Genomic DNA, 17011 nt, shown 5'->3' on the forward strand with positions numbered 1-17011 from the left:
TAGTGGCAATATTTTGCAGGTCAACATGGTGGTAGAACCAAAAAGAGAAAGCATATGACACACAGGTGTTTTTTTTAGCCAGCTGTATTGTAGAGTCTCAAACAGTATCAATATAAATATAATTCAACCCACTCACATAAAGTAATCTCCAGGGGTTTATTCCATTCCATGCGCTAACCATAGCTATTTCATGGATGTTGACTTAAGCACTTTTCTATTCAATTCGCTGAGTTTAGTAAATTTACTTCAGTGAACTTATAAATAATTATAATGACATTTTAAATTATAGATAACATTGCAAATGTAAAATGAAATGGTACATATAAAACTGCAATGGTTATTAATAAACTCTAACGGTCACAAACACAGCAGGTTAGCTCACATGACTGAATGCACTACATTGGCTGCACAGAGCAGAATAACAGCCCACTTCCCGCCCCATCCCCGTGATCTCATGGAAAAGGAATGCTGAGAATGGTGAGATTCCATGGGAAGAATATAATATAAAATCTGCAAATTGGTACTATTTAATCACTGGGAAATTGCTACTTTTGTTTCTTCTACAGCGAGCTGAAGCAGAAACTAAGCGAAGAAGGCAACAAGCGCAGCATCCTTTCTAAGCAGGAGAAGTTCAATGAGACTTGCTGTATCCGCTGCTGCAGACCCTTTACCTTTCTCATCAACACCAAGCGCCCATGCTTAGACTGTAAGTTCAACATCTGCAAGAACTGTGGCACATACAGCAAGAAAGACAAGATCTGGATCTGCACAGTCTGTCAGCAGACTAGGTAAGTAAGAGTTTTTTTCTTTTCTTCTTTGATATGTGAGGTTCTCAAATATCTTCATGACAAATGAGCATTTCCTAAATGTTGATAGTTGAGTGACCTAATAGTTCTTGTTATGTGGGATATGCCTCTGTGGATCTGACGGACCGGAACGCTTGCTGCTTATAATAGTTACATGTCTTTGCGATTGTTTCATACTCTGTCAGAGGTCTAGGTTTGGAGATTATTTGATCTGTTGCCAGCAGCTACTCCACACAGTGCTTGTCAACTACCTCATGCAGAGTAGAGTAAAATCACAGTGTATTGAAGCAAATCCATAGCCACATTTACTTTCAGCAAACCTCCTTAAGTGTGCTAGGTACTGGCTGACTCATAATGGAAAATAATAATAATCCTTGCACTTGATAGAGCATCTTATCACGCCTTTGCGACATCTCAAAGTACTTCACAGAATATACTGTAAAGTGAATTTACTGTATATTTTGAAAATAGTTAATCATTTGAAACCATCAGCACATCTCTTCAGTTTCATTGTTAAATTTGCTTCACGGCTCTGCTGTTTACATGCACTAATGTGAATAGATTACTTTTGTAATTTTCAAGTGATTAAGATTTAACTAAATTATCAACTATTATGAAGAATAATAAGTAATAATAAACCTTGCATTTACATGTGCCCAGAAAATACACAAGTCAAAACCACTTTACAGTATATCCTGTGAAGTGCTTTGAGATGTTTCAATGACATGATAAGGCTCTATCTCAAATGCAAGAATTATTATTATTATTTGATATAGTGCCTTTCACGTCAGATGGGAGTCTCAAATCTCTTCACAGGATTTACTATAAAGAGTAGTGACTGTATATTTTGTAGGAGAAAATATCCATTTATTTTGAAGGAAAGGAGCTTTTAATCATGATGTTATGTAATATATTATGTAATAATCCTTACATTAGATATAGTGCCTTTTCAAGCAATCAAAGCGTCTCAAAGCACATCATAAGTTACGATATAAAGTGGTGTGATTATTTTTTGTCGGCGAATATAACGGAAATAGGATTAGGTATCGGGATACAGTGGATATAGGAGTTGGGAGATTTATTGAAAATATTTAATTTGTGGATCCACTGATCTTGATAATTGTGGGTAAAAAATAAGTATTTCATTATTTGGATGGAAGCCTAATAGCCCATGGCTGTTTCAAATGTGCAGTCAATGCCTAGTTCATACAGCAATTTTGTAAAGGAAACATGTAGAAGCATAGAGACAAACAAGATAAAATCGAGCTTATAAAATGAGAAAAGACATTGTATGAACAAAACTCATATACTTCTTATTGGCAGCATCTATATATGAATAAAAAAATAATAAACACTTCCTAATTATCAATTTTCTTTATAGAGAGTAGAGTTTTCACGGTTGTACAGTATGTGAGGCAGTTTGACTTGGGTACCTTATAATGAATTGCTTTTGGGTAAGAAAAGGATCTAACGATACTTCAGCAATAACCGTTCTGATTTCCATTCTCCTGGGAGTAGGTGCAGGCATGCTGGCTAAATATACACCCGCATAACTACAGTGTTGTTGAGACAGAGCCTCTTGTGTATCCATCATATAGACCTGATCACTATGATTTCTGCCTCAGGCTAGCAGTAAGAGTTTTATACTCTGGGGCGAAAGTATAGCACACCACTGTAGGCCTTGAATTCCTTGCCAGTTCTCTTTTCCAAATATCATTCCTCGCTACTGCTTTTGTCTTTTCTTCCTCTTCTTTGTGTCTCTGTCTCTCCTCAGGTGGTTTGTTTCTTTTCTTCCCCTGGATTACTTATGCCCAATGCTTCCCCTTCTATTGCCTGTTGTGTTCTTGACAACCTGGTGCTCCTTCCTCGTGCCCCTCTCTTGTCTCCTCTGTTATTGTCTGTGGACGCTTTCTGTCAGAGAAAGAGTCAGGAACTATACTAGAATAAAATAAATGCCTTGTTTCTAAATGTTCTCACTATCTTCCTTGTGGTTACAGCATGCTTCAACATTCAATCATTTTTTGTCAAGGAGAGCAGATTCCCTCTCCTTAGCAAATCAGCACTAGGAAATATTTCACCATAACAAGTGTTATGGTGGGAGTTGTGTTTGAGTGGTGTGGTGTGAAGTGGGAATGTTGCGGTGGGAGTGTTGTGGTGGTAGTGCGGTGTATGAGTAATGCTGCAGTTCTCAAACATGTACAACAACAAAATTACATTTGTAAAGCGCCTTTCACATTGGGAGGACGTCCCACGTCACTGAACAGTCAGGAGCAGGGCCCAAACTTGACGGAGGCGGGGTTGGCATGAGGGAGGGAAGAGAGGTAGGAGGGTGGCTGAAGGCATGGTTGAAAAGGAGGGTCTTGCCAAACTAATGTAAGTTTTGTTTGGTGGAGGAAAGAGTGGCCTTTTCTCACTTCATGCTTCCTTACATTAATGGGACATTACCTGATACTGTCTGTCTCAGAACAAGACAGAGGATTGAGTGAAGGAACCTCTTATTTTCCATGGCTCAATGCCACTCAGTGGACAACAACAACTTGCATTTATATAGCCCCCTCACACAGGGTGGCATCCCAGAGCGCTTGACAGTGGCGGAGCACGACACTAAATCAGGGGGCGGGGCAGGTGACCATAAGCATGGTCGAAGAGGAAGGTCTTCAGGCACAGACTGAAGATGGGGAAGGAGGGGGCAAGGTGGAGGGATTGAGGGAGTGTTCCAAAGTTTTGAGGTGTACTCTATTTTTCCAATGTGTACAACACTGAACTCCCCAAATTCATATTATGTATATGTTTTAGCACTTGTTATTGGTTAGAACAACAAAAATAAAAGGCATATGATATAAATGTCTTTGATCAAATGCTGTGCAACATTGTCAAAAGAAAATTAGCTGTGGGATAAAATTATACAGACTATCTTTGCAATGGTGCTCAAAAGGTGGCATTGCAAAGAGTTCGCTAGTGATTTGCAATTCGTTTAAATAAAAATGTAAGATCGGAAATTCTACTGTGGTTTTCAGATGTAGAAAACATTCATCTTTTTGTATGTTTATTTTAAGGCAGTTTGTCAGTGCAATGCCATATGATTTTACTGGCACATTTCAAATTAAATGCATGTACTGTGACAGCTATTTGACATAAAATGATAGAAATTTGTCTTATATCAGGATGAAAAACTGTGAAAAGTAATCTGCATCTCACATGAAACCAATCTGCTGGCAGAGTACCTTTTGATAAATATTCGACAATTCAATTCACTGCAGTATCTTAACCAGTGACCCTAATTTAGGGATCCAAAACTGAAGTTGTTTGATAACAAGAAATAACAAGAAGTCAATATTAAACAGGCGAATTTGCAGCTATAGGCAGATTAACTCGGTCACACAATTTGTTTGTTTGCTGCTGGGTGAGATTGAAGCTCCAATGTACTGTCTCTTCAAGGAAGGTAGTTCTTTACAGTAGATTTATTTATCTGAGATGTGACTGAATGAAGTCCAAGCACCTGAGTCATCATCCATTATCATCTTTAAACCTGACTAAACCAGCACTCTTTGAGAAGGATCACATTATTGCCAACTTACGATTTGTGGCTATCTTTAGTGTGTAAAGATGGATCATTCATTGGTTAAAATGTCCTGCAGCATTGACTACAGTATTTAGCCTTTTTTTCAGGAAAAAAAACACCTCATTGTTGGATGTTTGCCTATAGGAGCATTCTGCTAAGCCAAATACTGTCCTAAACTAGACGTGCACACAGTTACGGACGAGGCCACTAGAGTAGGAACTCTGGCTGATTTTTCCCTACATAGCCTGCAGATGTCAAGGCCATCTCTACTCCTCCTGAGACTGGCTAACCCAGGACAGACTAGGGATTGAATGTAGCACCTTCCTGCTTTGCCTGACTGAGTGCCCCTTAAAGCAGCTCATTTTCTCCATAAACTATCTGTAGACCTCCAATTTCAATCATTTTAACTGTTACCGCTGTGGTGCCAAATTAATTTGAGGATGAATCTTTGTAATCCAGGCTTTAGATGTTAGCAAATAGAACACAATATACCCAAGAGTCTGCACACAATACAGATCGAACTGTGAACTCTGAAGTGACTTCTACGTTGCCTTTGTAGATGTGTGTATAAATAACAGACCTCCATATAAACTTATCTTTGGGTACCCATTACTCACTGTCACAGTAATAATAAATAATAATCCATGCATTTAATATAGCACTTGATCACGTCATTGAGATGTTTCAAAGCTCTTCACAAAATATACTGTAAAGTGAATTGACTGTGTATTCTGAAGTTGAAATGTGGCTGGAAATGGCATCTGTAACTGCAGTAAGCCCAAACCACCTGTATTTGCCCATATTTATACGTTGCTGAAGAACATAGCACAGTCGCGCAAAACAGTACTCCACAAACAGGTATGGATTGAGTGAGTGACCAAATCTATTTATTTATTTGAATATATATGCATTTTCTTTCATATAGCGCCTTTTATGTCAGGAGGGCATCTCAAGACACTTCACAGGATTTACAGTAAAGTGTAGGGACTTTATTATGTGGGTAGGGCGAAACATTGGGCAAGTTTCCTTACTCCACACACCTCTGTTTACCTTGCAGTAAGTAGGAACCCGATTGTCAGTCGATTGTTGGATTGCTTTTCCAGGGGTAATAATCCCTTCTAAAAAATAATAATAATAAATTGATCACTTCAATCCATGACTGTTTGTGGGACACTGCTTTGCGCAATTGGCGCCAATCTGGAGCATCTTTGAGTGTATGCGAAAGGCACTACTCACTAGTATTTGTAATTTACTACTAATTATCATTATTATAAAGACTCTTATAAAGAAAGAGTGAAGCTTCTAAGTGATGGATTAGCATTTCCCCCAGACTGAGTGAGGAATGCTTTATTGCTAACAGAATGAGAAATGCTCTCACCATGTAAACTGGCAGATCCCTCTTAGTGCATCTATGAATGTTTTTGTTAAGCATGTCCTCTCCTATTTCCAAGAGGCACTCACCTAACTCTACACATGAGGCTTCAGTCAAAATTGATCTTGTTTATGAATCTTACTCCCGTTTTGGATGAGACATAGTGTGGGTATTCTGGAAGGATGAGATCAAATGGCCTGAAGGACGTTCTTTACATAAAACAATCTTGTAATCTAGTAATTTAGTAAAGCTTTCAGTGATATATATTCTCCACTTCTATCAGCTGGTAGGAAACAATGCCCCCTAAAGGACTGTTGTACATGAGTATTATTTAATCTAGTTTTGTTTTCTAGGATCATTATGTATGAGTAATCCAATTCTTTCTCCAAACGTGATTGTCTTTGAATCAATCACCCAGTTTGTTCAGGATGTGTCAATGTCTTGCTTCTATTATCAAAGCAGTGTTGTCCTACTGGGGAGCATTATCCTTGCTATATATAAGGGGTAATGAATGATATATCATTGATCACTCACCATCGGTTACAATATTCTTTTTTCTTTGAATTACATTTATCCTTACATCTGTTTCCCACCCTTCTCAGTCTTGTTCTGTGAATCCAGATGGATTCTTGCATTTTGTGCTGCTATTGAGTAATGGTGTAGTTGTATGACTATGTTCGCCTACAAAATACACAGTCACTACACTCTACCGTAAATCCTGTGAAGCGCTTTGAGCCATTTCAATGAAGTGAAAAGGTGCTATATCAAAAGCAAAGATTATTATTATGACATATGTGACATATTGTAAGATTGTTCAGTTTACCACCATTATTTGGAAAATAAAAGGTTTGTAGAATAAGGAATATTGGGGATGAAAATCTGATATTTTTTACCAAACTTGGTACATTATTAAAATATATATTGAATATGCTATTGAACTGTTAAAACACATCAGAATTTTCAATCTAATTCTAAAGACAAGCTCTATAGTATATTCATTCATCTGATATCAGTCTCAGCAGGATTACGAGAATACTCAAGACTGGGATCTTCACTTAAGAGTCATGTTCAGAGTACTTTAAAAGCTGAAAAAGCATTGTTTCATGAATCATCATTCAACTTACTCCTTGAGTGTTCAATAATACCATTGACAACTATTAACTGTAAACATACAGCCTTTAATCTCTCTGGTCCTTTGTGAATGAGAAATTGATTTGAAATAGAATAGTTCAGACAACGTGATCAAACCATGTTGGTTGTTTTTAAAATGCGTTTCTGTCTTACAAAGTGATGGGAAACATTTTCTACAGTTTTAATAGGAAACTAATATTTGATTGCAGCAAAAATAACATGATTCAGTCCTACATATGTTGTTTATTATTTATTTTACAAATCCTATTTGGAATGTTTTTTTCAAATGTTTGCCTTCTCCAATCCTCTCCCTTCTCTTCTTGATGGTAGTAAATCTTGCCGGGATGAAGCTGTGCAGATGCCACATGTACCTCGTCCAAAAGCCCAACAACCCATTCTTGTGACTGAGCTCAGTCATTGAGTGTCAGCAGGATATGCAACCTAACAACCACCACAACTTACATTTGTATAACGCCTTTCACATTAGGAGGATGTCCCAAAGCCCTGGACAGTCAGGGATCCGCACCAAACCTGGTGGTTGGGATCAGGAAAGGTGGAGGGTAGGAGGGTGACCGAAGGCATGGTCGAATACAGGAAGGAAAGGGGAAGAATCACAAACCAGATCCATTGCTGCCTGTACACACACACTTTCTAACAGGGATCATTGAGAGCAAGGTTTCCTGCTGCTTTATATTTTCCCTTGCAATCCCAGAGACACATATAAACCACTTGTATTGCACTATTACCCAAACAGCTGAGACCAGCTAACTCAACACAGACTAGGGTTCAATTCAAACATCTGTTACCTAACACTAGGAAGTGCATTCATCAACTGAGCAGTGGGGTTAGAAGTTTATTACTCTGCTTCTACTGTATTTCTGCAGGAATTTTAGGATATTAAATGCGATAGACCTTTTAATATTTTCTAAATTTTTAGTACTAAAGTGTTGCTGACCAGTAACCAAATTGATATTTTTGAGTGACACAGATATGAAAAATTATTCAACAGCTATTTTAAGATTTTAATGCCAAAAAAGCTTGGCTTTGTTCACGTGTCATAAATTGTTTATTCCTTGTGCAGTCATGAATATCCTGGAAACATTGCTTGTATGATGACACCAACAGACATTTTATTTACCACTTAAAGGCCCTTGTTATGTAATGAGACACTGTGTGGCAGAACATGGTGATAGTCAGTGGTGTTGAAGCACGACAGGAAGGCTCAAAAACCAGGAAAAAGAAGATAGAACAGACAATAAGTAACACAAGTTGTTTGGGAGTATTTGTCTTTTGCTGCAGTCTGTTGATGGATATCATGAGAGCTCTATTGATTGTATTGTAGCTAATCCCTTCATTGCTTCATCTCTGCTATCAGTGTATTTACCACAATAGTGGCAAGTGATTTTTCTATATCATTTTCAAACATCAGCATTACAACTGTGCCGCAAAATCTCAAGCTGAATTAACCTCAGGTAGGATTAACAAAAAATAAATTTTTTAGTTCAATATATTTTGAACAGTTCATTTTCAATAAAAGTGCTATTTTATTACTTTTGTTTTCATTAAATCGTAAAGGTAAACGTACATCAAGTTATGATGGGGGTTGGGGGTATCTAAGTTGTTTTAATTGAGAAAAACTGAAGACAGACCCCAACCAATAATATTGTAGTATTAATCTTAACAGTTTTTTAAATTAATGTGTTATTATTAATAATAATGTTTTAAATGAATAGTTATTATTATTAATATAAGTATCAATTATTACAATAATTAATATTATTGCATTTTATATAGCACATTAAAAGCATAAAAAGCATTGCTTCATGAATCACTTTCATTCAACTTACTGCTTGACTAAATTTTACTGTCAAGTGTAAAGTGAGGTGACTCTATTTGTAGACAAACACAGCCATGTACCAGAAAGTGAATGTCCAACTTTATCTCGGTGTTTGTTGGTCAAGGGACACCAGGAGAAACTCCCACAGCCCAGTATAACTTGAGGGAGAAAGCACATACATCAGGTAGAATGAACACAGGAGTATCGTAGGGCTGACGGCTCATAGGAAATAGAAACCAAGGAAAATATAATAATAATCCTTGCATTTGATATAGCGCCCTATCACGTCATTGAGACGTCTCAAAGTGCTTCACGGAGTATACTGTTAAGTGAACTGGCTGTATGTTTTTTGGTGATGGGTTAGATAGTGGGGAAAGTAAAACAATCCAAGGGAAACTTTGATTAAAATAGCTTTCACTCTTAACTTGTCAATAATTGGACCGGAGGAGGTCAGTGATAAATGGCTATTAAAAATCTGATGTCATTTGAATATTAATGAGGTATCAGTGCAGGAAAATTGCATTGGAAAGTACTTAGAAGGAAATGAAAGTGGAAGGAGATGCAGCTCTTGCTGACATGATTCATGGTTCATTGAACACACTGCTTGTACCATTAGACTGACAATAGTCTGGATTATGTATTTCAAGTGATTGGAAGTGTCATAAAGTCCATTGAGCTCTGATACAGAAGTGAAACCGGATTCCAATGAAGGCAAATGTATTTTAGTTATGGACATCCACATGAAGTATCCAGGTATGGGATCTTTGAACCAGCATCTCAAACTAGATGGCAAGGTCCAATCCAGGTAAGTACCGGGCTTCGAGAGAGTGACACATGTACAACACACAGATGGTTAGACACTTACACACACCAAGATAGAGAGAGACAGACACACACATACCCACAAAGACTTGATACCCATACTGTGTTCATATCCCCAAATATTCTGATCTCGATTTGTGCAAATATCAGGTTATGATATCACTTTTATGTCTGAATTCTAAAGAATTGTATTGCTAAATCCTGAAAAGACAAGCTATATTAAAGGTATGTCCTACAAAATAGGGTGGTTCTAGTTCACAGGAGACAACGTCTGCTGATGTGAATTGCCTTAATACAAGAAAAGTTCTTAAAGCCTTTTAAATTATAACAGTAGGTCACGTCTAACAAATATATTTAAATAGTTGTATGTAATACTGTTGGTGGCAATTAATAATTAAGATATATTCATCTAGATAAATAAATATTCATTGGACACTGAATAAAGTGGCTCACAAGAGACTAATGTGAAATGCTTCAGGTGTGAGGGCATAGTAAATTTGATAATAAATTAATTAAATTACAGGACACAAAGTGTAGTGATTAATAGTGTTCGTCTAATTGGACTTCTGTGTTTTATGGAGTCATCAAATGGTTAGTGTGGGCCCTCTGTTTCTCCGCAAACCTGATGTCCTAAAGTCAATTGTAGCTTTCCATTGCTGTCCTGGTTGAAGATCAGCTAACTCACTATGCAATAGAATTGAGCCTGACTGGTACCAATTTGAATAAGCTTCCAAATTGCAAAAAGCTGCAAATTCTGCATGTGCAGCAGACAACAGGACACATGCTGTGTCTGAAACACGAGCTCTACTTCCTATACAGAGGGGTAAAAGCTGCCAGCTTGACAAATAGAACCAGGCGTCATTGCAATCGGTTTCGTCCTTGAGCCTTGCTTTGGTCTTCTTGCTGTGATGCTGATGGATGATTTTTGGGCCAGGTGTTTTGCTTAAACAAAATTCTGTCTATTGGCAATTTTCAGTGAAAAGTGTGAATTGTGGCAATTGTTTCGAGAAGGTTGGCTCATCTATCACTTCAGTCCCCAGGCACTGTGCAGTGTTTGCTTAATGAGAAAAATTGAGTAAAGTTTTTGTCACCACCGGGCTCTTCCCATTAAGAGTCTTCAAAAAAGCAGCAAGGAATCAGATGCTTTGTGTTTATTATGGGTTTATTGCACCAAGGAAGAGGTTTATGACATGAGGCAAAGCAGATTTTTAATCTTCAATAGATTGGATATATCTTGTGGAGTCCTGTAGCTCAGTGGTTAGAGCACTCGCTTTGCAAGTGAGAGACCTGAGTTCAATTCCAGGCAGGGCGAAACCTTGGGCAAGTTTCCTTACTCCACACGTCTAATAATAATCCCTCCAAAAAACAAAACAATAATAAATTGGTCATTTTCAATCCATGACTGTTTGTGGGACACTGCTGTGCGCAATTGGCTGCCGCGTTCACCCACAAATATACAGTCAATTCACTTTACAGTATATTTTGTGAAGCGCTTTGGGACGTCTAGAAGACGTGAAAAGCGCTATATCAAATGCAAGGATTATTATTATTAGTTTTACTTTATTGTTAACCCTTCAAACTTCCTGATTTCAATCATAGAAGCATGTGTCAGCTGGTTCAGTTGGTAGTACTCAACAACAACAACTTGGATTCATATAGCACCCTCCACGCTGGACAGCGTCTCAGAGTGCTTCACAGTAATGGATCCCGGGGCCGAGCCGGGGGAGGGGGAGGAAGGTGACCAAAGACGCGGTCAAAAAGAAAGGTCTTCAGCAGGAATCTGAAAATAGAAAGGAGAGGGGGTGAGGCGAAGGGAGTGAGGGAGGGAGTTCCAGAGCCTTGGGGCATAGTGGCTGAAGGCACGGCCACCAAGGGTGGAGCGGAGGACTCGGGGGTCAAGGAGGAGGCCAGACCCGGAGGAACGAAGGCAATGGGCACTGTTTTGAGGAGAGAGAAGGTGAGAGAGGTAGGGGGGGTGCAGAAGAGTGTAGGGATATGAATACAACGGTGAAGATCTTGAAGTTGATCCTCTCTGGGACAGGCAGCCAGTGCAGTCTGGCAAGGACTGGGGTGATCGGGGAGCGGTAGTTTGGTGCGGTGAGAATGCGGGCGGCAGAGTTTTGAATGATTTGGATTTTATGGATGGTAGTGGAGGGGAGGCCGGCGAGAAGGGCGTTAGAATAGTCCAGCCAAGAGGTGACAAGGGCATGGACCAGGGTTTCAGCGGCTTTCGGAGAGAGGTATTGGCGGAGACAGGTGATACGTCGGAGGTGGAAGAAAGCGGTGCTGGTGAGGGACCGGATGTGGGGGAGGAAGGATAATTGGGGGTCGAACCTGATGCCTAGGTTGCGTATGGGTTCGGAGAGTTTTAGTGGGAGGTCGGGTAGGTAGAGGAGGTGAGAGCTGTGAAATTTTAGACATTGACGAGAGCCAGAGTATGGCTTCCGTCTTGTCAAAGTTCAGCTGAAGAAAATTTGCGCTCATCCAGCGCCTGAGATCTGACAGGCAGGCTGACAGAATATCAGGGGACTGGGGTCGCAAAGAGAGGTGGAAAAATAGAGTTGGTGTCATCCGCGTACATGTGGAAGTGTACCCCATGTCTGCGGATGACATCCCCAAGAGGGAGCATGTAGATCAAAAAGAGTAGGGGGTCAAGGATGGATCCTTGGGGTACCCCGCAAGTGACCGGGTGAGAGCAGGAGGAGAAGCCGTTTGTGCAGATGTACTGCTGGCAGTTTGTGAGGTAGGACTCGAACCAGGCGAGTGCGGTCCCACTGAGGTGGATGACGGAGGAAAGGCGGTGGAGGAAGATGGCGTGATCAACTGTGTCGAACGCGGCGGAGAGGTCAAGGAGGACAAGGAGGCAGAGGGAGCCCTGGTCACAGATAGAGAGGATGTTGTTGTGACTTTCACGAGCACAGTCTCTGTACTGTGAGCAGGGCGGAAACCAGACTGGAGGGGTTTGAAGAGGGAATGGAAGGAGAGGTGTGCGCGAAGTTGATTGACCCAGAAATTGCAGGCCAGTCAGCCTAACTTCGGTAATAGGAAAACTACTGGAAACCATAATCCGGGACAGAATAAATCTCTACTTAGAGGAACATGAGGTAATTAGAGACAGCCAACATGGATTTGTTAAAGGCAAATCTTGCCTAACAAATCTAATAGAATTTTTTGAAGAGGTGACTGCGAGGGTTGATGAGGGAAATGCGGTGGACGTTATTTACATGGATTTCAAAAAGGCTTTTGACACAGTACCGCATAAGAGATTAATAAAAAATTAGAGGCCCACGGTATTAAGGGGACAGTGGCAGTTTGGATTAAGAACTGGCTGAGTGACAGAAAGCAGAGGGTGGTGGTTAATGGGTGTTTCTCGAAATGGAAGGAGGTGTGCAGCGGTGTCCGCCAGGGATCGGTATTGGGACCACTGCTCTTTCTAATATATATTAATGATCTGGACTTGGGCATAGAGAGCACTATTTCCAAGTTTGCAGATGATACAAAGTTAGGTAGGGTAGTAAATAGTGAGGAGGACTGTAACCAACTGCAAGCAGACATACACAGAATGGTGGAATGGGCTGACATGTGGCAGATGGATTTCAATGTGGATAAGTGTGAGGTGATACACTTAGGTAGGAAAAATGATAGGAGGCAATATAGACTTGGTAGCTCAATCTTAAGGGGGGTGAACGTACAGAGAGATCTGGGTGTTCAAGTAAGCGAATCATTAAAGGTAGCGGGGCAGGTAGATAAGGCAGTAAAAAAGGCATTTGGTGTACTGAGCTTTATTAGTAGGGGCATAGAGTATAAGAGTAGGGAGGTTATGGTTAATCTATACAAAACACTGGTTAGGCCTCAGCTGGAGTACTGCGTCCAGTTCTGGGCACCTTACTTCAGGAAGGACATTAAGGCACTGGAAAGGGTGCAGAGGAGATTCACGAGAATGATACCAGGAATGGGGAACCTTAGCTATGAGGACAGGCTGGAAAAGTTAGGACTTTTCCCATTAGAGCAGAGAAGGTTACGCGGGGACCTGATAGAGGTCTTCAAGATCATGAAAGGTTTCGACAGGCTAGATAAGGAAAAGCTGTTTCCGCTGGTAGGTGTGTCTGTGACCCGTGGTCACAGTCTTAAGATATCTACCAAAAGAAGCAGAGGGGAGGTTAGAAGAAATGTTTTCACTCAGCGAGTTGTTCGAATTTGGAATGATCTGCCTGAAAGGGTAGTGAAGTCCGATTCGATAACAGCTTTTAAGAGAGAACTGGATAGGTATCTGGGGAAGACGGTTTTGCAGGATTATGGGGAGAAAGCTGGTGATTGGGGTTAGTGAAAGTGACTTGCTCTGTCAAAGAGCCAGCACAGACTCGATGGGCCGAATGGCCTCCTTCTGTGCCGTAACATTCTATGAATCTATGAATCTATGAAAACAACTCGTTCTAGGACTTTTGAGAGGAAGGGGGGGTTAGAAATGGGGCGGTAGTGGCTGGGGTTTGAGAGATCTAGGGAAGGTTTTTGAGGAGGGGGGAGATGACAGCTGTTTTGAGGGGCGCAGGGACTGATCTGGAGGAGAGCGACTGGTTGATGATGTCAGCCAGTAGTGCTCAGAGGAGGGGGAGCTGGGTGACCAGCAAGTTGGTGGGGAGGGGGTCGAGGCAGCAGGTGGTGGGTTTCATGGAGGTGATGGTGGGTGAGAGGGAGGAGGGAGAGATGGAGAGGAAGGAGTGTAGGATGGGGGTGGTGGTAGGAGCAGATGATGGGGAGGGTGAGGGGGACAGCGAGGACATGGTGGTGGGTGACAAGGGGCAGGTGGATGAGGCTGCCTGGCAGATGTTGTGAATTTTCGAAGAAAAGAAGTCCTCCTCACACTTGGTATTTGATATGAAGATTGAGGAGGCCTGAGGGGGGGCACACAGGAGGAAGTGGGTGGTGGAAAAAAGGATTTTTGGGTTGTGTTTAGCCTCCAAGATGATGTTGGAGTAGAAGCCGTTGGGTTATTAGGTGGCAGAGATGGTTGTTGTACCAGGGGGATCGGGTGGGATTGGAGATGGTCTTGGATTTCAGGGGGATGAGGGAGTTGAAGGTGGAGGAGAGGCGATCATGGAGCAGCTAGACGGCTGCTTCAGGATCTCCACAGGTGGAAGGCCAGAGGGATAGGATGTTTGATGATGTGAGGAGAAGGAGATGAGGAAGTGGTCCGAGATGGCCTTGTCCACTATGCTGAGGTCGGAAATGACAAGGCCATGGGTGATAACAAGGTCAAGGAGATGACCACGGTTGTGGGTGGGTGAAGTTATATGAAGGGTCAGGTTTAGAGAGGAGAGGAGAGCAGTGAAATCGGCAGAAGTGGTGCAGGGGGAGTTTAGGTGAGGTTGAAATCGCCCTTTATGAGCAGGAGCTCAGAGCAGAGGTTCAGAGAAGAGAGGAGAGTAGCGATGTCTGTGTGGAAGGAGCCGGGGGGCTTAGGGGGGGCGGTAGACAAGGAGGATTTTTAAAGGGAGAGAGGAGTGGAAGAGGGTGATGTGTTCGAAGGAGGGGAAGCAGCCAGAGGAGTAGGGGGTAAGACCAAGAGAGGCTTTGGAAATGAAGGCCACCCCACCACCACGTTGGTTTGGACGGAGGGTGTGGTGGAAGGTATAGACTGGAGGGGAGGCTTCCACTAGGGGGACGGGGTCATTGGGGGAGAGGCAAGTTTTGGTGAGCCCAAGAATGTCAAAGGTGCTCGTCCAAGATGAGGTCGTGGATGGTGAGGGCTTTATTTGAGAGGGAACGGACATTTTGGAGGGAAAAGCGGGTGGGTTTGCTGGAGGGAGGGGAGAGTGATGCGAAGAGAATTTTGGGGTGTACAGGAGAGATGGTTGTGGAGAGTGGTGTGAAAGGAGAGTTGGGGAGGACACTCACACTTCTGAATCCCCATGTAGGGACTTTGAGATCACAATCTAGGCTGTCACTCCAGTCAAAAGTTCTGTCTTTCAGATGAGACATTAAACCAAGATCCCATCTGCTTTTTCAGGTTAATTATCTCTTTGCAGTATTCAAAGCGATTTTTTTCCCAGTGTCCTGGTCAACAATCCCCACATTAGAAAAGAATGGGTCATTCACTCTAAGCTGTTTATGGGACATTGCTGTGCAAAAAATGGCTGGTGTATTGACCTAAAAATAGAGTTACTACTTCTTACAGAAAACTCTGCAAAGTACTTTTTGACATGTTAAGGCACTATATCAAATGTGAATGTTTCTATTACAGAAATTAAATAGCATAGGACATTCAGCCCATCGATCTTAAACTGGTGTGAGCTCATCCAAGGAGTTAGTTACTCTAATCTCAATTTCTTGCTCTTCCCCCTGTGTTTTTTATTCTTGCCTGTTTTTGTTTTGAGTCATATCATAAAAGTATAATAATAATCCTTGAATTTGATATAGTACCTATAATATCATAATGTCTCAAAGTGCTTCACATGGAGTTGATGTCAGGTATCACTGAGTCTAGGGAAGGCATCTGGTTAGGCATAGGTTGTATATTGATCAGGGAGCATGCAATACCTAATGAGGCTGGTGGAATATGACAGCAGAAAGTAGAAAGAAAGAGCTTGTTTTTTCGAACAACTAAAACTCAGGATTATTGCTGGAACAATACATTATCAGCAGGGTGAAACTAACCTGTCTCTCGTCGATATCAGTGGGTGAACAATAGAATGCTTGGTGAAGTTTGCTTCACAATGATAGAAAGGACTGACATTGAAGAATCAAAACACAACATCTATGAATGCTTGATCGCCACAAGCCAGTTATCTGTGTGGTAAATTTGCTGTCATCTCCTGCTTAAAACCCACAAAGCTTAAAGGATCTTGAGGCTTTCACAGTTTGTATTCATACTGAACATCAAGATGAAACTTGGCTTTGAAGCACCTTCTTATCCGAAGCAACCTTGTGATCTTGGGATTTTTTTAATGTAAGGCTTACAGTATATGCAGCAGACAACAGGACAAATGCTGAAAGAAACTTACTCCTATTAACAAACGGATTGATTTCAAGATCCTCACACTCGTCTTCAAATCCATTCATGCCCTGGCACTTCCCTACTTCTCTAACCTGCTTACTCCACACCCACTACCCATTGCCTCTGCTCGACTGGCCTGCTGCTTTTCCCTCGCCCTCTCCGTTCCATCATCGGTGGTTGCTCTTTCAGCCCCTACGCTCCGAAACTCCGGAACTCTCTCCCTCAATCTCTCTGCCTTGCCCTGCCTTCTCCATCTTCAGTAGCAGCTGAAGACCTCTTCGATGTGCCTACGGTCACCTACCCCATCCCCTGGCTCTGTGTCGTGCTCCACCAATGTCAAGCGCTTTGGGAAGCTACCCTAATTGAGGGGCACAATATAAATGCAAATTGCTGTTGTTGTTACAAAGATAAACCAGGGTTTCTTTCTGGAGCATGTGAGAGATCCAGTAAGTCAAGCCACTTACTGGCATGCAGAGCATCACAGTGA

At 41.5% G+C, this 17011-nt stretch overlaps 1 protein-coding gene across 1 annotated transcript in view; it reads left to right on the plus strand.

Moving 5' to 3' along the window:
- myripb (myosin VIIA and Rab interacting protein b) overlaps window positions 1–17011 on the plus strand; it is a 230568-nt gene that overhangs the window by 105197 nt on the left and 108360 nt on the right. The window contains exon 3 of the mRNA XM_007896883.2: window positions 567–788. Coding sequence (XP_007895074.2) covers window positions 567–788 — 222 coding nt within the window. The remainder of the gene's footprint in view (window positions 1–566; window positions 789–17011) is intronic.

The sequence above is a fragment of the Callorhinchus milii genome, unplaced genomic scaffold, assembly GCF_018977255.1.
Source record: "Callorhinchus milii isolate IMCB2004 unplaced genomic scaffold, IMCB_Cmil_1.0 Scaffold2, whole genome shotgun sequence".
Classification (NCBI taxonomy): domain Eukaryota; kingdom Metazoa; phylum Chordata; class Chondrichthyes; order Chimaeriformes; family Callorhinchidae; genus Callorhinchus; species Callorhinchus milii.